The sequence below is a fragment of the Microtus pennsylvanicus genome, chromosome Y (assembly GCF_037038515.1).
Source record: "Microtus pennsylvanicus isolate mMicPen1 chromosome Y, mMicPen1.hap1, whole genome shotgun sequence".
NCBI lineage: Eukaryota > Metazoa > Chordata > Mammalia > Rodentia > Cricetidae > Microtus > Microtus pennsylvanicus.
The window spans coordinates 41,767,907-41,793,193 of record NC_134602.1 but is presented as its reverse complement, the minus strand read 5'-3'; the positions used below and the strand labels follow the sequence as shown (position 1 = coordinate 41,793,193).

General features: G+C 36.7%; 1 protein-coding gene across 3 annotated transcripts; it reads left to right on the top strand.

Moving 5' to 3' along the window:
* The first annotated feature begins 58 nt into the window (after positions 1–58).
* LOC142842036 (ATP-dependent RNA helicase DDX3Y) lies at positions 59–24,505 on the top strand. Of its 3 annotated transcripts, none has more exons than XM_075959016.1 (17): positions 59–292; positions 5,027–5,087; positions 8,496–8,543; positions 11,536–11,662; positions 12,444–12,599; positions 13,003–13,102; positions 15,808–15,943; positions 17,988–18,073; positions 18,518–18,616; positions 18,691–18,851; positions 19,355–19,499; positions 19,601–19,745; positions 20,103–20,284; positions 20,760–20,832; positions 21,338–21,491; positions 21,888–22,021; positions 22,188–24,505. In XM_075959016.1, the coding sequence occupies exons 1-17, from the start codon at positions 248–250 to the stop codon at positions 22,265–22,267; spliced, it is 1,932 nt and encodes a 643-aa protein (XP_075815131.1). In that variant the 5' UTR covers positions 59–247; the 3' UTR covers positions 22,268–24,505. The 3 variants fall into 3 exon arrangements, with proteins under 3 accessions (XP_075815131.1, XP_075815130.1, XP_075815132.1); XM_075959015.1 differs by lacking the exon at positions 20,760–20,832 and adding an exon at positions 20,359–20,476; XM_075959017.1 differs by lacking the exons at positions 20,760–20,832; positions 21,888–22,021 and adding an exon at positions 20,359–20,476 and having other exon boundaries at positions 22,188–22,347.
* Positions 24,506–25,287: the final 782 nt, after the last annotated feature.

Here is a 25,287-nt window from a genome sequence, read left to right as displayed (position 1 = left end):
GATCCCGCGAGGTTATGACTAAAACAACGCGAGTTAAGAAAGTCGAAATAACACTGGCGAAATAAAAACCTGCTTCCTGGTTGTACGGACTGACGAAAGAGCTGTGCGTCCTGCGTGCTGGCGTAAAGCCGCCCAAACGTTTGGGTGTCTGCGTAAGCTGTATACTTAAACGTTTGAGTTCACCGAGCGAAGTCATAGTTAAGTTACCTACTGCGTGAGTGGTAGGGTGTTCAGTTCTTTTTCAACGATGAGTCATGTGGTGGTGGGAAATACAGCCGACCTGGACCAGCAAGTGAGTTGAATCTATGTGAGACACCCTTCCCCCTTTCTCTCCTCTGGTCTGACATTGCTTGTGACGCAGTACTGAAAAAAACCGTTTCCGTTCGCTTGGTTTCTCCGTATTGGACTTGTGGCGTCTGATTAAAAATCTGATAGAAACGAAATTAAACTGATAAAATGGCGTGAGCGAGAAAAGGGCCATAACAATGACGTTACAAATTAGTTCAAAGGCCTCGCGTAATGGCGGCGTTAGTATTTGCGAACGGAAGTTTCTGCAGCTTGTGTTTGGCAGTGAGTGAGTTAAAAGGACCTTGTTTTTCTCTATAATTCTTTCTTTGAAGACGTGTTCAAATTGAGTGGCCCTGATACCTAATGTTTGTGAGCTAATAATGTCTGTAAATTGATAAAAGTACTGATGCCACGTAATTTGGTTGGAGGTTTGGGGAATTTAATGGAGGAAATGGCGGCCACCTATTGTAATATTCATAGGCGCCGCAGGGCTGTAATATTGTATCGGACCAATGGGGATTACTACATGAGATGGAGAAGGCTCGTATTTAGATTCTTATATTATTCCGCGAGGCTCCCACCCTCCCCGGCCTCTTTCCCGCGGATTGATATGTGGGCAAAACGGCGCTCGTTTGCTGAGTCTTGTGACGCAGGAAAACCGAAAGGAATACATGAGAGCATAAGAGATTAAATAATGGCTGTGGTGTAGTTCTCTTGATAGTGGCCTGCAAACAGTGGAGGTTGGATTTTGTTGAAAGATAATTAAAATTTAGCCTTTTCCCCCCCAGTCGGTGCATGAAGATAGGCAGATAATTGAGACCGGTGGGCTATTTGTTTAATTTTTTTTTTCTTACAAGTGCTTACTCCCGAGGTCAGACAATAAAGTGCTTAAATATTGCGTTGTCTTTGTTAGGCAGAAGAGAGGTTTTATTTTCTTTTTGCTAGTAGAAAATTATTTTCGATCAAAGTCATCGTTACACGGAATACCGTTCCTTGTCATATGTTTAGAACGGCAGAGAGGACTGTATCAAAAAGCCTCCTTGATTTCTCCTACTGAATTTCTGTCCCATAGGTAGAGCATCTCTTAGGTTACCTAAACAGTTTAAACTGATAAAACCTGACGCCCTCCCACCTTAAAAGAAAGTTTTTAACGTTTGTGGTGATTATAAGGCCTAGTTGTATACTGATTGAACAACTGCTTTTCTTTTAAACTTGGGCCCCAGAACAGTTGTTACCTTTTATTTTGAATCAAAACTAAGTAGTCCGGTGGTGTTCAGCTGAAGTCTTGTAAGTAATTGGGATTAAAAGAATATTTTCAAACACAGCTGACAGTAATTTACTAATTATCAGTGAGGTTAATTTGAACTCAGTACAGAGACATACATGTTCAAGAAATATTTTTTGTTAACGTTAAATTTGGGAAATGAACACCTGAAACTTTGCCTAAATTGCCTTTGAATGTACTACAAAACAAAATACCCTATATTTTAGTGTCTTGCCTTCTGTCTTTATAAGAAGGGTACAGATGAAAAGGTATACATGTACTCGTTAGCTCAGTAACCAAACATCTCTAACTTATGTCTTGATGATATACCTGAAAAGTATCAAGTATTAAATTCATACTCTGCTGTGTGCTAACATTTCTTACGCTTAGGAATTTATCACAAAATAGAAATAGCTCTTTTGTGTCATAAAGGAATTACAGGATCATGTCTTAATATATGCATTTAGATTTTTTTTTCCCTTAAAACTTAAAGTTAAAACTTAGCACTTACATATGCCTAATTTTAAAAAAAAGTTTGATATTTATCTTATGTGTATGCATGTTTACGCCTATGTTTGTGCATCACGTGTGTGCATGTTTACCCTTGAACTCCCGAAGAAATTGTCATATATTCTGGAAATGAAATTACAGAGATGGTGCCCCAGATTCGATTAATGGAGCTTAAGTCTTCTTTAAGAGTATAGAGTGTTTCTAACTGCTTAGCTGTCTCTTCAGTCTTACTCGTCACTAAATTTTGAGTTACTGAGAAATGAAGATACAGTTTTATTATTCATGGTCAGTGTACATATTGCATGCCACACCATGGGGAGGTATAGAGCTCAGAAGAAAATTTTGTGAAGTCCATTCCCTTTTTCCTTTATGTATATCTAAAGATAAAACACTATCAGGCTAGTCTTTTTTTTTATTATTTAATTTAAAATTTCCACCTCCTCCCGTTTCCCTCCTGCTCCCCCATCCCCCTTCCCTTCCCTCTCCAGTCTGAAGAGCAGTCAGGGTTCCCTGCCCTGTGGAAAGTCCAAGGTCCTCCCCCCTCCGTCCAGGCCCAGGAAGGTGGACATCCAAACAGACCAGGCTCCCACAAAGCCAGTACATGCAGTAGGATCAAAACCCAGTGTCAGGCTAGTCTTTATCTGTTGAGGATACTGACTTTTAGTTTGGTGATTTAGGAGTTTTTCTCTTGCTTCTAATTCATCTGTTTTAAACTAATGAATTCTCCTTCTTTCTTTCTTTCTTTCTTTCTTTCTTTCTTTCTTTCTTTCTTTCTTTTTTTTTTTTGGATTTTTGAGACATGGTTTCTTCGTAGCATTTTGGAGCCTGTCCTGGAACTTGCTCTTGTAGACCAGGCTGGCCTCGAACTCGGAGAAATCCACCTGCCTCTGCCTCCCAAGTGGTGGGATTAAAGGCGTGCGCCACCACCGCCCGACTCTGAACTCTTTTTCTTAAGTTATTGTTTATACCATGTTCTGTTACTTGCATTGACATGTATTATTAAGTTAAAAGAAGGGTATTCCCTTTGTGGTGTGTAAGTCACCCCTCTTTTTTCTTTTTCTTACTTTTTTTTTTTTTGAGTTTTTGAGCCAGTTTCTCTGGAACTCATTCTGTAGACCAGGATGGCCTCACACTCGATCTGCCTGCCTCTGCCTTCTGAGTGCTAGGATTAAAATTGTGCCCACCTCTGCCTGCACTTTGTAGTGTACTTGGTAGTAATCCTCATTCTCATTACCTAAAAAGCATTCTCTCACTCTTTCTTTCTCTCCTTCCCTCCCTCCTTTTTTTCTTTTTTCTTTTCTCTTTTTTTTCTTCTTTTTTTTTTTTGGAGATAGAGTTTCTCTGTAGCTTTGCAGCTGTCTTGGCACTAGGTCTGTATACCATGCTGGCCTTGAATTTACAGAGATCTGCCTGCCTCTGCCTCCCAAGTACTGGGATTAAAGGCCTGAGCCACTACTGCCTGGCAAGCATTTTCTCTTACAGAATTTATTGTTTTATTTGTGTGGGTGTTTTTCTGGCATGTACTTTGAATGTCCTAGGAAACTAGGATTGTATGGTTTAATCATCTGAGTTTGGAGTTAAAAATGGCTGTGAGTAGCTATATGGGTTCTGGAAATAAAACTATGGGGCTTCTGGAAGAGCAGCAGCTGAGCCATCTCTCCAGCCCCCAAAAGCACTTTAAAAAAAAAAAAACATACGGCAGTGCATTCTGGGTTAGCGTGTCCTTTCTGTCTGCCTAGGCTTTGCCCCAGCCACTCAGCACTACGGTCTGCCCTGAGGGAACCTGGAGGAGGTCCAGGGCTCTGTAGCCCACCCTCGCCCTCATGCAGGTGCCTGGAAGGGTCACACACTTGTGCAGCCAGTACAGTGGCGAACCCCTTTGATGTTAGAGTGAATTAAGGACCGAGTGTTGTATGTCTTAAAACTCTATAGCAAGATTGACCCAAAACACTCTTGGTAAATTTTAATTTTATGAGGGCCCTGAGCTTAGACAGTTTGTCCCATGTGGAGATTATTATGGCCATAGAAGATGAATTTGGATTTGAAATTCCTGATGTAGATCCAGAGAAGTTAATGTGTCCACAAGAAATTGTAGATTACATTGCAGATAAGAAGGATGTATATAATAAAGTTTCAGAGCCTTCTTCCTCATCAGGAAAACTCTGAGAATGCTAGACTGCATCATGGATGACTGACAGTGGTTCTGTTGGACTTGTATTTAAATTGGATGAGTGTTTTACCCTTTAGAAAGAAATCTATTATGAAACGAAAAAGAAAAATACAAGAACAACATACATCCAGGTGGTTATGGTGCACACCTTTAATTCCAGTTCTAAGGAGACAGAGTCCGACAGATATCTGTGAGTTTAAGGCCAGCCTGATCTACAGAGTGAGTTCCAGAACAGCCAAGGCTGTTACACACAGAAACCCTGTCTTGCAACGTATTTATTCAATATGTTTGTGTGTACTAAATACATGCAGGAGCCTGAGGAAATCAAAATGGGGCATCAGAACCCTGGGGCTGGAGTTTCAGATGGTTATGAATTACAATTAGGGTACTGGGAACTGAACCTGGGTCTTTAAGAGCTTTAGGTACTCTTAACCACTGAGCTCTCCAGGTCCCTAAAAACACTCTTAAGTGTTTGAAAGGCAATTAAGTAAATATTACAGCATAATACTTAGAGTTTTTAATTTTTGAGACAGGGTTTCTCTGGGTAGCCTGGTATAGTAACTCACAATGTAGACCAAGCTGGCCTTGAACTCAGAGTGGTCCTCCTGCCTCTGCCTCCCAAGTGCTGGCATTAAACGTGTGCTACAGCACCACTCAGCTGACTTGGAGTTTTAAATTTTCTGTTTTGTAACTTTTGGTGGTATCTAACCTATTTTATATTATTTTTGTTAACTTGTGAAACCTGCTTTTTGTTTGATTTGCTAACTTGTGAACCATAACTATTTATTTTTCAGTTTGCTGGTCTTGATCTCAACTCCTCGGATAATCAGAGTGGAGGTGGAAGTACTGAGAACAGTAAGTAAAATATTTTAAATAATAGATTTTTTTTTCTGAATTACTGCTAACATTCTGGTTAACTGTTTTGATTTAATTTTTATTTTCTGTTTCAACAAATACAGGAGGTACTGTTACAGAATTAACACGCGTATCCATATAACATGGTATAGAAATTACTCAGAGTTATACAGAACTGGTGAACTGTAAAAATAATCAGCCCTGAAAAGTGTAGTAAGGAGCAACAGGCCGCACTTTCCACCTTCCAGCTCCCGGCCACCAGCTAGCTTTACCCAAAATAATTACACGGACACTGTATTCTTTTAAACACTGCTTGGCCCATTAGCTCTAGCCTCTTATTGGCTAACTCTCACATCTTAAATTAACCCATTTCTAATAACTGGTGTAGCACCACGAGGTGGTGGTTTACCAGGAAGGATCTTAACCTGTGTCCATCTTGGAGAGGAGAGCTATGGCCTCTGTCTCATTGCCTTTCACCCATCATCCTGTTCTGTTTACTCCATCTAACTAATTTTCTGTCTTATCAATGCACCAAGGCAGTTTCTTTATTAACCAATGAACTCAACACATAGACAGATGACCCTCGTCCATCATTTCCCCTTTTTCTGTTTAAACAAAGAGGAAGGCTTTAACTTTAACATAGTAAAATTACATATAACAAAGCAGTTATAAAGCAAGAATTACAGTTACAATATTTATATCTATTTTATCTTTATCATAACTAAGGAAAACTATATCCATTCTGCAACTCCATCAAAGACTCCAGAAGGATATAATACTACCTAAGTAAACAAGAAATAAGCAACTTCCAAAACTCTAGAAATGACAGAGACATCTCACTGTCTGGACAATAACCCAAAGTTCTTTTGTACCTTTGGGGCATCCATCTTCAGCCTTTAGGCCTATAGTATCCAGCAGACATTTCCATGAAGCAGGAAATTCCAGAGACAGTTCAGTCACTTTCTGCTGTGTCCTGCACAATGTCTTGCAGACTCTTTCATAGATCAGGAACCCTTGAAGGATCATCTCACCTTTAGGCAAGTTCAGCAGTCCTCTTTCTGTGGTTTTTTTGTGTCCAGTTTATATAACAGTCCAGGCAAGAGAAGTTTCTTTCCCAAATAGCTAATCAACTCCATAAGGATCCTCTTTGATGCCCATCTTCCTCTTGAAGTAGATTGGTGCTGCCAGGAGCAGACGTGTCTCATTGTCATGAAAAATCTTAAATTATTAAGACATTAAATGCCATATTCTGCAGTCTTTGAAAGATATGAAGAATGCCTATCTAACTGAAATATATCTCTGTATATCTAGAAAATCTAACTAACATGACTACAAGCTTTACTATTATCAATGATTATCCATTAGCAACCTAAATTTTCTAATTATACATTTTTAAATGCACTACACAATCACAATCCCTTAATCAAGAGCAGAAACACATATACATATAACAAAATTGACCTTAAAATCCACACCAATGCAAATTATTTATATCTGTATCAGAGAAGAAATCCCTATCAGCTTACCTAGTTTCATTGTCCCAATTTACATTTTGAGCAACTAAAGATATTTCACAGAAACAAATTTTATAATGGTTGTTTGGACAGATAGGGGAGATTTGTGATGTAAAATACTGTCATTGTTATCTGGAGTCAGACGAGAGCTGCTTTTTCTGCACCTGTAGTTCCACGGAATCTGACACCCTTTTTATGAACTCTGTTGGCTAGGCACAACATGGTATACATACACTCAAAGACATAAAAAAATTAGGCAAAACACTCAGACATAAAATAAATGGATTAAACCATATATGTCTTAGTAGTTTTGTGATATGGGAGTATAGATTTAAAATTTAAAATATTTTTGGGGGTGATACTTTGGAAATTTTGTTTAAATAGTAATTTGAAATATTTTTTAGAGAAGGGAACTAGATAGAATTATAGAGGTGGAGGTTAGTGGCACTAAAATATTAAGAAAAAGGCAGTGGAGCTGGTTGTTTGGGTATTGGTCATTTTTTCTCAAGGTCATTTTGTCTCCCTAGCTGTCATGCTTTTCCTAGCATGGAGTGTGTTCCTTTAACATTAATTTATTCTCAATTTTTTTGGTACTACCATGGCATATGGTAAAGATGGAGGTTCTTGCTGGGTGGTTGTGATGCACCCTTAATCCCAGCACTTGGGAGGCAGAGGCAAGTGGATCTCTGAGTTCGAGGCCAACCTGGTCTACAGAGCAAGATCCAGGACAGCTGAGACTGTTACACAGAGAAACCCTGTTTCGAAAATCAGAAAAAGATAAAAGTTCTTTTGGGTTTATAACAGCTAATTTTTTCCCCTCTCTTTCACGACATGCTTTCTCTGTGTAGCCTTGGCTGTTCTGGAACGCACTACTCTGTAGACCAGGCTGGCATCAAGCTCATAGAGATCCACCTGTCTCTGTCTCTCCAGTGACGGGATTAAAGGTGTGTGCCATCGCTGCCTGGCTAACACACCCTCCATTTGAAAAGGTTTTTGTATTTGATTTCTATAGTGGTTTGAAATATGGTCCACATAGATTCATAGGGAGTGTCCCTATTAGGATGTGTTCCCTTCAGGGTGAGCTTTGAGGTCTCAGATGCTAAAACAAGGTCTAGTATAACTTTCACTTCTGCTACCTGTGGATCCATATGTTGAAATCTCCAGTACCTCTCCAGCACCATGTCTGCCTGCATGCCACCATGCTCTCCAACATGATGATAATGGACTGAACCTCTAAAACTGCAAGCCAGCCTCCATTAAATATTTCTTGAAATTCTAGCTAATTAATCATTCCTAGAAAAATCATAATTAATGGAGGAGATTCTAAGACCACGACTTTACTAAAAACAGGTCTACAGAACAAGTTCCAGGATAGACTCCAAAGCTACTCAGAGAAATCCCTGTCTAAAAAAAAAAAAAGAAGAAGAAGAAGAACAAGAAGAAGAGGGCATGCTTTTGAAGATGTATTTGGAGTTGACTGGAAGGTGGTGATTATTTGGCAGCAGTTAATAGTTGATATACTTTAGGTCTTTAGTCTGGTTCATGTCAAACCATAGTTACCATTTAAAACTATTATCAGGTTCATTTTGTAAATGGAGTTTAAGTATTTACCTTAAAAACAGGATGAATATATAATGTAGTCCATCAGATAATGGTTGTCATCCTCTTCATTGGTTGGTTGCTTTTCTCAACCCTAGGCTATGATTTTGACTATTTATAAACCTTCAAATTGAAATGTTAATTTCATCCATTAAGTTCTGGCTTTTGTATATTTTCTAATAGGAGACAATAATTTTTGATGGGGAAAAAAAGCATGAATCCTGGTCCTTGACAATTTGATAAAAACTACTTTCTGGAAAAAAACAGTGTTACAGTTTTACATTTTCCTTTTTAGAAGGGCGCTATGTACCTCCTCATTTAAGGAACAGAGATACGTCTAAAGGTATGTTGTAGCAAATTTGTAGATTAACTTTTGATTTTTAGAAGTGAGATTTTAGGTATGTGGTGGTGGATACAACTTAATCCTAGTAGGAAGCAGAGGCAGGCAAATGGCTGAGTTTGAGGTTAACCTGGTCTACATAGAGAATTCCAGGACAGCCAGAGCTGTTACACAGAGAAACCCTGTCTCAAAACCACAAACAAAGAAGTTAGAGCTTGAAGCCAGTAAGATGGTTCAGCAGCAAAAATCAACTGGTGCTTATACTCTGGTCTGTGGTATATACATCTCATACGAAATAAAGAAAAACTATTTTCCTTTTTATGTTTGTTCTGTTTTTAAGAACTAATATTGGGTTATAGAGATGACTCAGTGGTTAAAACACTGGCTGCTCTTCCAAAGGTCATGATTTCAATTCTCAGCAACGATATGGTGGCTTACAACCAACTGTAATGAGATCTGGTGCCATCTTCTGCTCTGCAGGCAGAGCATACATAATAAATAAATATATAATAAATAAATAAGTCTTTTTTTAAAAAAGAAGAACAACAACAACAACAACTAGCCGGGTGATGGTGACACATGCTTTAATCCCAGCACTCGGGAGGCAGAGGCAGGCAGATCTCTGAGTTCAAAGCCAGCCTGGTCTACAAGAGCTAGTTCCAGGATAGGCTCCAAAGCTACAGAGAAACCCTGTCTCAAACAAAACAAAAAAACCCTAATACTATGTATCTTTAGCATTTTATAACTTTACAAATGTGAAATAATGGACATTTTCTTGTTAATTTGACAGTATGACTAAAGACTGATTATTAGACTAAGAATATGTTTTATATTATATAGTTTACTTTACTAATATAAATTTCTACCAACACAGCCTCTCTTTGAAAAGGTATTTTGAATGCTATGTGGTGTAAGAATTCTATGTCTATACCTAACTTCTATAGTGAAAAATTTAGAGGTACTGGAAAGATGGATTCGTGGTTAAGAACAAAGAACCATCAACACTGAAATGAGTCCTAGCACTCAAATGGTGGCTCACAGCTGTCTCCACTTCCAGTTCCACGTGATCTAATACCCTTTTTATGAATTCTATGATGAGACACACATATGGTATACATATACACTTATAGGTAAAACACTCATAAAATAAAAATAAATTAATTAAAACATTGTATGTCCTAGTAGTTTTGTAATATTGGAGTATAGATTGAAAATATTTTTGTGGGTGATATTTTGAATATTTCTTCACCCAGTAATCTGAATTTTTTTTTAAGAAAAGAAAACTATAAGGGAAGATGTAATACAGAGGTGGAGGTTTGAGAGATAAAACACTGAGAAATGCATATAGTGGCATACCATTCATTTTTTTCCCCGCCAATAACATCCACTGTGTATATGCTAAGATGTATGCTTGGAATTACATTTCAGAAGTTCTTCAAAAGAAGTGACAGTATTTAAGGACTTAAATTGATAGAAGAAATCTTTAGCTACCTGATTGTAGTTAGGTGTGTGGATAGTGGTGGGTGTTTTCTAGGGAATGACTGCACTTTCTGGGCAAGTACTCTTAGAGCCCTTTTTTCCTTTGCTATAAAACTTTAGTCAACTGTGTGTTCAAAATTTTTACATATAGTAGCAGATAGATAACTTAACTTCTAAATATCAAACAATTATTAAAATGAATTTAAATATCTTTCTAATGGATCTTTGGAGTCTTTCTACATACAAATTATGGATCAAACTGAATGTGACCTTCATCTTGAGGTAGAGGCTGGAAGATGAGAATTTCAAAGCCAGCCTCAGTGACATATTGAACTGAGGCTACCCTAGACCATGTGAACACAGACTTAGATTCAGAAAGAAAAAAAAATGTTGATGCCAAGTATTATATACATAAAACAACTTAAGCAGTATTTGTCATGTAATTATGTATGATGAGATATAGCTAAGAAGCTAACATAGTTGAAACCTGCCTGGTCTGCATAGAGAGTTCCAGGACAGTCTGGACTGTTAAACAGAAAGTCTGTCTTGGAAAAAAAGAAGAAGAAGCTAACATAGTCTGTAATACCTCTCATTTTAGAGTTTTATTGTAAGTAGGTTGGAGTTTTGTTTTGAGCAATCTTCCTGTTTTGTTAACCAGATTGGCAACAAATTTGCAGCGATCCTCCTGCCTCTTCTTCACAAGTGCTGAGAAGTTACAGATTTGTTATTACAGGTAGTTTTATGTCTAGGAATTGAACCCAGAGTTTCACGAATGGCAGATAGGGATCTTACTAAGTTAGTTTACATTAGCAAACCAAACTAACCCATGGTAACTTGTGTTTGATGTCTCTGTATTATACAGACTAATAAAGTAAATTTAACCTGTAGTGATGCTAATATAATGATAACATTCAAAAGCTGATTATTTCTCTTAGCTGCTGTTTTTCTTTTCTATAATGCTAATGAGTTTTGAACCCAGAACCTTGATCATTCTAGGCATAATCTGAACTTACATCCTCAGGGAAATCTAAATGTAATAATACTTTATCAAGATTGGATCTAGGGTTTCTTTTATACTTGCTTCAAAGAGTCTGCAACTGAGCTACATCTATAGCTCCTCTTTTGGTTGTAGACAGGCTCTTACTATATATCTCAGAGTGACTTCAATCTCAGTATCACAAGTAGTAGGTGATAAAAGCATTTTTTAACACACTTGGCAGCACATTATCACAGTACAAGGTACTTCTTACTGTAATTTTTTATGATTGCTAAAGTATTAAAAAATTTGAGCCAGGCGGTGGTGGCTCACGCCTTTAATCCCAGCGCTTGGGAAGCAGAGACAGGTGGATCTCTGAGTTTGAGACCAGCCTGGTCTAAGAGCCTCGCCAGGACGGGCTCCAAAGCTACAGAGAAACCCTGTCTCAAAAAACAAACAAACAAACAAAAACTGTTGAAATTCTTACAGTATTTTGGAAGAGACTAATTTGTTGATTGTTTTTTGTTTTATTTTCCTAAGGAGTCTATGATAAAGACAGTTCTGGGTGGAGTTGTAAAGATAAAGATGCCTACAGCAGTTTTGGATCCCGTGATTCCAGAGGAAAGCCCAGTTATTTCAGTGACCGTGGAATTGGATCCAGGGGAAGGTAAATTCTTTACTGGTGTATATAAAGTGCTGGTTAAGAATCTTTATTCTGGGGTTGGAGAGATAGCTTAGAGGTTAAGAGCATTGACTGCTTTTTCCAGGTGTCTTGAGTTCCCAGCAACAAATGGTGACTCACCGCCATTTATAATGAGATCTGATGCTCTATTCTGGAATACATGGAGACAGAATGTTGTATTTGTAATAAGTAAATTAAAAAAAAAAAGATTTTGTTGTTGTGTTTTGATTTTTGTTTTTTTGACACAGTATTTGGTCCAAATAGTCTAACAATGGTTGTCTCCAAGCAGAAAGTCCCCAAAAGTTGTTTTACTACTTGAAACTAGATGTCTCAGATGGTCTTAGCAAATGTAAGAATCTTGAAGTAGGCACTAATACAATGAAGCAAGGCCTAGAAGGCAAAGAGCAAAAACTTACTTCCTTGTCCTTTATATAGGCCCAGATTAAAGGTGGTCTTCAAACTTCACATGATTTATTTAACTAAAAATTCCTCACAGATGTGCCTAGCATCTTTTAGTTAGTTCCAGATGTTGTTCATGACCATCACAGGAGCATGGTGCAAATCTTTCAGCTGAACATATGTGAGGCAGAGGTAAAAGGGTCTGCAAAGCTGAGGCCAATCTGCTGTCTGTAAGAAGGTATTTAAAAGATGTTGTTTGGTAAATGGATCAGGGTTAAATTGTTGATGTATTTGTTGCATTCAGTTAAACTAATACTCTAGAAGAATGATATTTTTAGTGATACAGTCTAATTATTTTGTTCCTCAGGTTTGATGATCATGGTCGAAGTGACTATGATGGTATTGGAGGTCGTGATCGAACTGGATATGGCAAATTTGAAAGAAGTGTTCATAGTCGTTGGGGTGACAAAACAGATGAAGATGATTGGTCAAAACCACTTCCACCAAGTGAACGCTTAGAGCAGTAAGTTTTTAAAATGTTAGATATATTTGTGCCTGGTATATACAAGCATGACTTTTTGTGATCTCTGTCTCAAAACAAGAACAAATTTAAAAAATATTTAATATGAGGTTGAAAAAATGTTCAGAGAGTAAAATGTGTGTTTCTCGCAGAGGACCTGAGTTTGATTCCTAACACCCATATCAGACAACTCACAATTTCTTGTACCTTCTGTCACAGGGTATCCAGTGCCTCTGGCTTCAGGCATTTGAGTCATGTGTATGTGCCTACACAGAAACACACATACATATACAAAATGAAAAATAAAATTACAGAAATAATTAAATTAGCTAATAATACTTGGTATTGAAACCCATAGTTTTAATCCTAACACTTTTTTAAATATATAATAATCATCTGATTTCAGAGAACTTTTTTCTGGTGGAAACACTGGGATTAACTTTGAGAAATATGACGATATACCAGTAGAGGCAACTGGAAGTAACTGTCCTCCTCATATTGAAAATGTAAGTTCTTTTGTTTGACTGTTAATTTTATATTTGTTCAAAGTATGTAATAGTCACAGCAAATACATGTACAGATCAGAGGACAACTTCTGGGAGTAGCTTTTTAAAACTTGGATGGCAGCAAGTACTTTTACCTGCTGACTGTTCTCAGCAGTCCTTGTTTGACCTTGGTTTATTCTTTGTTTGTTTGTTTGTTTTTTTTTTTTTTTTTTGAGACAGGGTTTCTCTGTGGCTTTGGAGTCTGTCCTGGAACTAGCTCTTGTAGACCAGGCTGGTCTCGAACTCACAGAGATCCGCCTGCCTCTGCCTCCCGAGTGCTGGGATTAAAGGCGTGTGCCACCACCGCCTGGCTCCTTGGTTTATTCTTGAAATTATAGTTTCTTCCCTTTCCTCACTCCAAACCCTATACTCCTTAAAATCTGTGGCTTCTTTTTTCATTGTTACTGCATGAATATATGTATATACATATATATATTGCTAAATATTACCTTTTGAGTTCATATTATTAGTTATTACAAGTTTTCAATGCTAACTGTTTAACATTGGACAACCGGTTGATGTTCACTTTCCCACTTCTCCTACTCCCATCTTTACTCAGTTCCCTGTAGTACTTTGTGTAGAGTTAAGGTTTTGTGGGCTTTTCTCCTTCCAATTTAGTATGGTGTCATTGTTGAGTTTCTGTTTAGGCAGTCATGTTGGTGAGACTTGACTGGTGTATCTTCTGACATTCCTAGGAGACAAATCTCACAACAAACTTCCTGATCCTCTGACTCTTTCAATTTATGCCCCATCTTAAGCAGTGTTTTCTGAGCTCTTGAGTGCCTGAGTCTTGTAAATGTATCCATTAGAACTGGTCTCCACAACACTGCATTTGGATTAAATTTGGTTTCCTATAGGAGTCACCATCTGTTGCAAATAGAAGTTTCTTTGGTGAGGGGTGGAGTCTATATCTTGTAGGTGTAAGTGTAAATATTTCCAGATTTATTTTTAGGTATTGTGGTTCAGTAAAGTAGTGGTTGTAGTGTCTCCTCCAATAACTATGATTTCTCTAGGACTGATTAGTTAGGTAGAATTTCATTACCAGGCTTGGGTTCTCTCTTCAGTCTTCAGTCTTAAGTCTAATTATAGAACCAAAATATGCATGCCAGTATTGGACTCAATAGGGTTATTGTGCCATGCTAGTCATTGGTGTGGTTCATAGGCATCATAATTGGGGTGGGATTGTTGATTGCTACCCTTCTCAGGAACCTTGCATGGTGCCTTCTAGTATCATAAAAAAAAAAGCTCCTCCTCAGGGAGGAGAAAATTACAGCTCAGGGTTCTCAGAAACTTGGTCTGAAGTGCATGGTGTTTTCAGCAGTAGAGACTTAGCGTCCACCTCTTTGGCGCAACTAAGGGGAATACCAGTAGGCTGTGTGTTTTGAGTGGCTTTTGTACAGACCATGCCAACAAACTGAAAAGAGAGTTTCTCGGGTCTGGTGTAGTGAAGAGCTGCGGGCCTGCTTTCCTGCTGCCCGGCTGCCGCACGCCTGTCTAGCTTATGCCCTGAAATAATTACATGGAAACTGTATTCTTTTAAACACTGCTTGGCCCATGAGTTCTAGCCTCTTACTGGCTAACTCTCACATCTTGATTAACCCATTTCTGTTAATCTCTGGTTATTGTGGTTCTGTTTTTTTGTTTGTTTGGGTTTGGTGTTTTTGAAGGAAACAGAAAGAAAAAAGTCAGGGCAGAGGACAGGCTCTTGTTAGGTGGTCTTTATCTCGGAGATCTTTGGATGAGAAGAATAAATTAAAACTTACGCATATTTATACACCGAATTAGTTGCTTTATGGTTTTTTTCTTGTAGATTGTTACTATGTTACCTTGTGACTTTACTTTTCTTCTGTATTCCCCCACTTCGTAAGAAGCCCAGTTATCCCCAATTTTCTCTTTTAGATTACTTGTATTCTGCAGTTCCTTTTTTTTTTTTTTTTCTAAGACAGGGCCTCACTGTGTAGCCTTGGCTCTCCTGGAAACAAAATGCTTTTGTCTCAGATTCCCAAGTGCTGAGATTTGAGGCATATACTTTAAAAAGTAGCTTATGTATTTAAATATTTTGCCTGTATGTGTATTTCTGCCATGTGTGTGCCTGGGGTTGGTGGCAAGCAAAAAGCATTTGATCCCTGGAACTGAAGTTATAGATGGTTATGAGGCATTGTGTCTGTTCTGGGAATGATCCCAGGTCCTCTGCAAGAACAGTGAGTGCTAAACAATTTCTATAGGACCTTTGTCTGACTCTTAGATAACTCATATAATAATGTCATAATAGTTACTATTATAAGTACTATTGATAGAGGAAATGTATCAGACATCAAGAAACATAGTTTTTCTCAGTGACAGAATCTGTTTCTTAGAAACATACTATTAATTAAGAATCAAAACAACTCAGCCGGGCGGTGGTGGCGCACGCCTTTAATCCCAGCACTGGGGAGGCAGAGGCAGGCGGATCTCTGGGAGTTCAAGACCAGCCTGGTCTACAAGAGCTAGTTCTAGGACAGGCTCCAAAACCATAGAGAAACCCTGTCTCGAAAAACTAAAAAAAAAAAAGAAAAGAAAAAAAATCAAAACAACTCTAAACTGGACACAGTATTTACCCTTTATTAGCATAACAAATAACCAGTTTGTGTTTTTATGTTACTTGCTTGGTGTACTTTCTTTGACAGTTCAGTGATGTTGAGATGGGAGAAATTATCATGGGGAACATTGAACTAACACGTTACACTCGTCCTACTCCAGTGCAAAAACATGCTATTCCTATTATTAAAGAAAAAAGAGACTTAATGGCTTGTGCTCAAACAGGTAAGATTATTTTGTTAAGAACAAAAAGCCTTTAATTCCGGGATTCTTTTAAAAGTGGTAAGTCCTATATTAAAGTACGGGATAGATAAAAATAGCTAGGAACTGTACATCTTTTGGGTCTTGGTCACTTTTCTATTGCTGTGAAAAGACACCCATCACTTACTTACAGTGTGAATCTTACTTAGTCCATTAAGGCAACAAGTATGATGGTAGATGTGGAGGCATCTTGCAGGAGAGGTTATTGGGAGCTGCTACATCCTGTCCAAAAGCAGAGAGAAATAGCCTAGCATAGGCTTTTGAAATCTTAAATCCCATCTCAGTAACACAACATCTTGCATAACCTTGTTTGTTTGTTTTGATTTTGTTTGTTTGTTTTGTTTTTTGAGACAGGATTTCTCTGTGGCTTTGGAGCCTGCCCTGGAACTAGCTCTTGTAGACCAGGCTGGTCTCAAACTCACAGAGATCTGCCTGCCTCTGCCTTCGAGTGCTGGGATTAAAGGCGTGCGCCACCACCGCCCGGCCTTGCATAACCTTGTAATCCTTTAAAAAAGTTCCACTCCCCTGTGATTAAGCACTTATTATTATGTAAGTTTAAGGATGCCACAGATTTTTATTGGTGTATTTTTAAGGTACATTTAGGAACTTGTATCTAGTTGTCAACCTTCTAATGTTGTATCGGGAAAAGAGCTAAATGTTAGAATAAATACAAAATTAACAATTTAAAAAGAAATTTAAGTTACAAAAACATGTCTTAAGAAGGTACCCCATTTCTTATTGGGTATTGAGGAAGCATATTGGATGTTGTCCTCTATCAGAAAATGATACCACCTGAGATAGAAATAGCAAAATTTTCTGTGTACTTGTATATACAAGTATTTATATCTTGACATATTTGAAGTTATCTGATAGATATGTTTGTTTTGTTTTTTTTTGTGTTTTTTGTTTGTTTGTTTGCTTGTTTTTGAGGCAGAATATTTCTCAATACCTTTGGGGCCTGTCCTATAACTCATTCTGTAGCCCAGGGTGGCCTCGAACTCACAGAGATCTGCCCACCTCTGCCTCTTGAGTGTTGGGATTATAGGTGTGTGCTCCTGCTGCCCAACTGTGATATATTTTTTAAATAAAATTGCATCATATTTAACTAGAGATAAGACATTCTTGAGTTTTTTTGTTATCTATCTGCATGTACACCTTTAATGACAGAACAGAAGAGGGCACCAGATCTCACTATAGATGGTTATGAGCCACCATGTGGTTACTGAGAATTGAACCCAGGACCTCTGGAAGAGCAGTCAGTGCTTTTAACTGCTGAGCCATCTCTCCAGTCCCCACTGTGATGTTTTTTAAAAGCTAATCATTTATTTATTTAGTTTAGTTTAGCACTTGATCCTTTAAAAAAAATTTTTTTTTTTAAAGGCAGTGGTGGCATAAACCTTTAATCCCATCCCTTGGAAGGCAGAGGCAATTGGTTATGAGTTTCAAGACAACCAGTACTGTTACATTTAGAAATAGTCTTAAAAATGCCACCCCAAAAGTTTTGCTTCCCTTTAATCCTAGCAAGGTAGATCTCTGTGAATATAAGGCCAGTCAGCCTGGTATATATAATGTTTCAGGACATCTAGGACTGTGTAGAGAGAGCAGCTCCCCACATTCCACATCCCCAAAAAGTTATTCCTTATTGCTTTATTTAGATAACTATTCGTTGTGGTTGTGGCTGTATAGGTAAGCCAATTGAAAAATAAGACAAATTTTCATTAAAATGATTACTTGCTTGGTTTTGTTGTTTGACACAAGGTCTTACTGTGTCAACAAGGATGACCTTATTCGTAGAGATCTGCTTGCTTCTAGAGTGTCTTGATAGGCTTTTGAGAGGGCTTTAGGTAGTCCAGTGTTGCCTTAAAATCACTATGTAGATGAGACTGACATTAAATTATTATTCTGACTCTGTATACCACTTGCTGAGAATGTAGGCATGAGCCAGTATGCCTAGTACTTTAGCTTGTCTTAAATATTCAAAATTAATAATACAATATTTTCTGAACAGGTTCTGGGAAAACGGCTGCATTTCTACTACCTATTCTCAGTCAGATATATACAGATGGTCCAGGAGAGGCTTTGAAGGCTATGAAGGTGACAGTCTTTAAATTTTTGTTAGGAGAAATAAAGATATTTTTATTTTTGTATATGAGGTGTTTTGTTTGCATATGTCTATGAAGGATGTGCATACAGTACCCTCAAAAGGGAGAAGAGGGCATTGGATTGAGATAGGAAACATTTATGAGCTGCCAGGTGTACTTTATTTTCAAGTAATTCTTAAATTACAAATGACACTATAAACTTTAAAAATAAGTAAGTAATGGGTGGAGAGATGGCTCATTGGTTAAGAGTATGTGCTTGGCTCCTCACAAATGACTATAACTCCAGTTTATGTTCTTTTGTCTTTAATAGACATCAGGTACTCACACAAGACATATACATATACATATATGTAGAGAAAACATTCATACACAGAAAAAATTTTTTAGAAAGGTAAAATTTTGGATCTTAGACTCTAAAATTATACTTGACTCTTAGGAAAATGGAAGATATGGTCGCCGCAAACAGTATCCAATCTCCTTGGTATTAGCCCCAACAAGAGAATTGGCTGTACAAATCTATGAGGAAGCCAGAAAAGTAAGCATAGCTTTAGTGATTTAATTTTCTTCTTAATTTCATTGTTTCTGTGACTAATAATTTTTTGTATATAGTTTTCATACCGGTCTAGGGTCCGTCCTTGTGTAGTGTATGGTGGTGCTGATACTGTTCAGCAGATTCGGGACTTAGAACGTGGATGCCATTTGTTAGTTGCCACTCCAGGACGTCTAGTGGATATGATGGAAAGAGGAAAAATTGGATTAGACTTCTGCAAGTATGTTAATTTTGATAAAAGAAATAAGGTTCCTATGTACGACTTTTTAAATTCTTGCATGTAAATGTTGAAGTATAGTGATTTTACTCATCCATTATGTAAGACTTAGTAATATTACTAGTTTTATAATGTAGGATCTCACTCAGGCCCAGGCTAAAACTCAGTATAATTCTCTAGCCTCAGCTCTTATCTCAGTTCTAGGAATAATAGATGTATGTTACCATTCCTCTACTTGTATTTTGTTATAGATTTAATGTTTGTTTGTGTGTCACTTTTCAAAATCACAAGATTGAACAAATGAAATTGACTTTCTGTTCCTCCTTTTTTCTTCTCTTTCATTTTTCCCCTTTTGACTGAGGTTCATTTTAACAAATAGTGCTTAATATTTAAATTGAAAACTGCTATGTTTAAGACCTGAGATGTTATATTAATTGTGAGAATAATTTACTCAATAGTTTAATGTAGTCAGTGGCCTTCTCAGCATAACTATTTTTTGTCAATAGATACTTAGTGTTGGATGAAGCTGATAGGATGCTAGATATGGGATTTGAACCTCAGATACGTCGTATAGTTGAACAGGACACTATGCCACCAAAAGGCATTCGTCACACTATGATGTTTAGCGCTACTTTTCCTAAGGAAATACAGGTATTGTTTGTTAGAATTTTATTTTTAAATAAATAAATGATGGTGATTTATATATTAAAGAATTTAAATTCAAGAACTTACATTTTTCTTTTTATTTTCAGATGCTTGCTCGTGACTTTTTAGATGAATATATCTTTCTGGCTGTAGGCAGGGTAGGCTCTACTTCTGAGAACATCACACAGAAAGTAGTTTGGGTCGAAGAACTAGACAAACGGTCATTTTTACTTGATCTTTTAAATGCAACAGGTAAAATTAGGACTATTACTCTAATAAAATGAAAATATCTAGATTTGTGTCCTCTTAGTTTCCAGTCTTTATAGCCTCACTTTTTCTGTATGTTTGTGTATGTGTGTTCTTCCATGTGGAGGATTTCCTCTTTATTTTCTGAGGCAATCTCTATCTAAACCTGGAACTTGAAAATTCAGCTACACTATTCACTGCACCTTGAAGATCCTCCTGTCCAGCATGTGTGCTTTGTATAATATGTGTGGATGCATAACCTCTCATCAAGGAATCGTTTCCAGATGACTACGCTTGTTAAATTTTACAATACACAGCGATATCAAATAAATAAGTCTTAGTAAATGAAATCTACTTTTTCAGGGAAGGATTCACTGACTTTAGTATTTGTGGAGACTAAAAAGGGTGCTGATTCTTTGGAGAATTTCTTATTTCAAGAAGGATATGCTTGTACCAGTATTCATGGAGACAGATCACAGAAAGATCGAGAGGAGGCTCTTCACCAGTTCCGCTCAGGGAGAAGGCCAATTCTAGTGGCTACAGCTGTGTGTAAATTTTATATTATTTTTTTACTATTAAATCTGAATGTTGCTTTATTTTAATAAGTTTTTTTTTTAAGGTGGCAGCAAGAGGTCTAGATATTTCAAATGTGAAACATGTTATCAATTTTGATTTGCCAAGTGATATTGAAGAATATGTACATCGTATTGGCCGTACAGGACGTGTAGGAAACCTTGGTAAAGTATTTTTTCTTCCTCTAGGTCTTGGGACTGAAGATAGGGTCTCAAGTCCTTTATCACTAAGTCCCTTTACATTTATGTGTCTGTATCTGTGTACATGTCACAGTACAGTCGTGAAGATCAGAGGCCAACTTATGGGAGATAGTTCTTTCTTTCTGTTATGTAGGTTCCAGGGATTGAATTCAGATCATTAGGCTTGGACCCATTTTATTAGTCGTTTTTCTTTAAATAGATATATTAACAAAGGATTTAATAGGGTAGGTTTATTTATTTATATTAGGTCCATTCATCCATTGTCATCCCGTCCACCCTCCTGGAGCTGAGGACTGAACTCTGGGCCCTGCTTTTGCTAGGTAACCTCTACCACTGAGCTAAATTTCCAGCCCCCCCCCCCCCCACACTTTTTTTTAAATCATGGCCTTGCTCTGTCTTTTACCAGTACTTTGAAAAGCAGAGGCAAGGGATTCTTGGGTTCCAAAGCCAGTGTAAAAAAACTCAAAGGTTAGAGATTCTAGATTCTTGATTAGTTTTTAAAGAAGAAACTTGAAAGCTGGGTATAGTGGCATGTGCCTTTAATCCCAGCAGTCAGGATGCAAAAGTCAGGCATATCTCTGTGTATTTAAGGCCAACCTGGTCTACATACTAGGTGCCAAACCACGGCTATGAAAAAATACCCAGTCTTAATTTAAAAAACATACACACACAAAAAGAAACTTTATCACCTAACAAACTTCTTTCAACTTATATATTTAGTTATATTGCAGAATATCATGTTATGTTACTTAACTGTATGGGAAAGAGAGCAATAGTGAAATTATTGCAATTAGGGAAACCTTTTTTTTTTCTTTAACTTTTTAGGACTTGCCACCTCATTTTTCAATGAGAGGAATTTGAACATTACAAAAGATCTGTTAGATCTCCTTGTTGAGGCTAAACAAGAAGTGCCGTCTTGGTTGGAAAATATGGCCTATGAACACCACTACAAGGGTAGCAGTCGGGGACGGTCTAAAAGGTAAACATTGTTTGAATTTTTTATTATTTCAATTTGTTTAGAACTAAGTTATCTTAGTTATTCATTTTTAAATTATTACATGTTTGTTATTATGTATACATATGGACCTGGTTTTTGTAGAAGCAGAGGACTAACTTTCATGGTCTTCAGGAAATGAAGCTTTATTTTATAGATTTGCTATCCCCAAACCTAAAATAGTTTTTAAGAAATACCTTGATAAAGAATAAGTAGAAAAGGCTACAGTGCAAGGTGTCAGCTCTACATTGCTGATGTTTTTGGAGATACAGATATAGGTTAATTTCCAACGGGAAGCAAGTTTTCTAAATGAAATAGGAAGTTTGAGCATGGATTGACATTTTGATTGGATATCATACATAATGTTTTTCCTTACAATAGCCGATTCAGTGGAGGATTTGGTGCCAGAGATTATCGTCAGAGCAGTGGTTCTGTAAATTCTGGGTTTAATAGTAATCGTGCCAGTAGCAGCCGAAGTGGTGGTAATAGTCACAACAACAGAGGATTTGGTGGAGGTAATGTTAATTTTTTGTTTTAAAAGAGTTTTTTATGTTTGTTTGTGTTTCTTGATCTTTACTGATCTTTTCAAAGCAATTTTAAAGGGAAATTAATACTGTATAGTGAACCCTGTTGAAAAAAAGATAATAATAGTAGTTAACTTAATTTTTCTTTTCTCAATAGGTGGCTATGGAGGTTTCTACAATAATGATGGATATGGAGGAAATTACAACTCCCAGACTGTTGACTGGTGGGGCAATTGAATTTGTGCCTAAGTCAACTGTTCATATAGCTAATATGGAAACCACATGTAACTTAGCCAGACTGTTTGTGTAGCTTCAAGAACCTGCAGTACATTACCAGCTGTGATTCTTCTAAAAATTGATGTGAGCTCAAAGTCACAAGACATGAAAGCAACAACCTGTACCTCTGTTCAAAAGTTGATGTAAAGATTTATTGTACCTTGGATAAACTCCCTTCATACTTGGTTCCTCCTAAACTGCACTTAAAATTTGTGACTGCGAATAATAATTTGTTAATGTACTGTGACTTTTTAACTTTAAACAACTTATTTGTTTGTTGTCCTGTTGACTCAGTAATCTTCAAGATAACATTTGTTTTAACAAAATAAATTTCATTGAACTTGGGCTACAACCAAACCTTGGCACACAAGTGTGAGATATTTTAACAGGAATCAGTCAGTTCATTGCTAAATATGATGGTGAAAGAATTTAGGCAATAGCCTGAATAAGAAATTTTGGTGTATGCAAAGTTGATGGTAGAAGCTTTTTTTAAAGTTTGTAATGTGGCAGACAATTCAAAACTAAAGTTCTGATTTGCTCACTCTATCCTGGATTGGCACTTAGAACCTTAAAACTATTTTTTAAATGGAATATATGAATATAACCTTAATATTTCTTAAAATTCTCAATACAGATAAAACAGAGATTTCTTATTTAATGTTTTGGTAACTTAATGGTGGCATACTCCTATAGGAAAAGTTTCGAGATCTGGTAAGAATTTGGGATATAAAGTTTATTTTTATTTAGTGTCTGCCATAAAGAAAAATGACATATAAGAATGACTGACTTTGACAGGGATGAGACCTCATTACAGCCTTGCTAATTCTGGTCTTTAATGCATGCTAGTGTTGTGTTTTTTGGTCAAGAGAGTATGAGCAGAAAGAATTGCACAGCAGCAGGCTTTTATTATTAAATATCAAATTTTTCTGTTACAGCTTTGTTAAAATGTAAAATGGCTTACATTTGTCTAAGACTTCATAAATCTAAGAATGGCAAATTGTAATCCTGTATCTTACATGTTGGCTATGTGTACTAATTATTCATGGCGGTCAGTACAGTGCAGTTTTCATGTATTTTAGTTGTATAGGTTTCCATTGTATAATAGTCATTTTAATCGGCCAAAAATGATTGTTCATCACTAAAAATGCCTCTTTCTTTGAGATTTTTTTCTGGATAGGATACAGTAACTTTAAAAAACAATTGAGATTGTCGTGAGTTGACAGTTTTTTTCTAAAAGTGCAATAGATTTTCAAGTGTATTGTGCCTTGTATTAAAACTACTAAAGTAGGTGTACTTGACAGTATTATTAAGGTTCTTTGTTATGGTGCTATTTCAATTAATAGAGGTTTAGACTGTACATTGCCCACAACTTTCTACAAAGCACTTATTTTATTGCACATGAAAAGAATTTTATATATGTATAATCTGTACAAGTCTTTAAGGTTCCAATTGGAGGTTTCTGACTGAAAACTACAGTGTTTCAGTAACTTGGTTCAAAAACTTGGGACCAAGTAATGTTAGTTTAAGATAAACTATTTGCACAAAACAGACTATTTTGTTGCTAGCTTGTGTAATATTTATTGAACATTTTGACAGATATTTATTTTTGTAAGCCTAAAAGTGATTCTTTGAAAGCTTAAAGAAACTTGACCAAAAGACAATATAAAAACACTGGCATTTGAATGTTGATTGTCAATGTGTGTGAAATAGTATATTTTGGGGTAGTGTGAGATTTAATATTAAGTTCTACTATGCTTGAGTCAAATTAATCTAACTCAGATTGGTGTTATAGATATGCTTTTATGACAAAATGAGAGGCAACTGGAATATTGAAAATTTGACTTGCCAAGGTTTAATATATTTAAGATACTAATGAAAACTCATTATTTTCTCAAACTGTGTCTGAATTTACCTTATTAACATGGTCTGTTTGGCTTAGCATTGTAACTGTCTGGCATATTTGTAATTTTCAAACATGTGGTTATATCTTTGTGCTGCCATAAGCAGTGACTTTTTACATTCAATTTTTAGCCAGTAATATTTTTAGTAAATAATAGATTTGACTTGCTGAATGTAAACATGGAGCTTTGAGTCACTGTAAAGTTAGTAATTGCTTTATCTTATTAGCATTAGATACTAGCACTGCATGTGCCTACTTTACTCTCATTTTACTAAAATAAAAAGTATAGCAAAATGCTATATTTTGTGACTTGATATTTTTGAGAACTTCAATGCTTGAAGTATTAAATCTACTTTTTTAGTTAATAAATGGTACTTGTAAAGTACATTTTAGGTATTAATGTGTGTGAATTTGAATAAAAGATGAAGGTGGTATAAAGTTAAGAGTGAAGGAACAAGATTTTCATTATGAATGATGACATTCACAAAATGTTTACAAAGACAACAAAGAGGATCTTGTAAACATTTGAATACAAATCATTTTTGTACCATTCCAATACTGCAGAAAAGGGTTTATCCAATTTTTTTATATAATTTGTTTTTGTTTTTGAGATGGATTTTCTATGTAACAGCCTGTGTTGTCCTGAAACTAGCTCTCTAGACCAGACTCACCTATAACTCAAAGAGATCCATTGTCCCCAATACTGGGATTAAAGGCATATGCCACCACTGCCTAGCCCTATCCAGCATTTCTTTATAGTGGAGTTTTTTGTTGTTTTGTTTTGAGGCACAGTTTCACTGTGTAGCACTTCCTGACCTAAAACTTCCTTATGTAGATCTGCTTAGCTTGAACTAAAATATTCCAACTTCCTTTGCCTCTCAAGTGTTGAAATTTAAGGTGTGTGCCACGATGGCAAGCTCGTTCAGCATTTCTGTAGTTGAGCTACACCCTATGTTTATAGATTTTGTTTACGGGGGAAAGTGGTAGTTCTTTTGTACCATGTGTGCCGTAGTTCAAATCTCAAATCATCATACTTTTCAGCTAGCATATTTACTCACTACACCATCTCATCAGCCTGTAT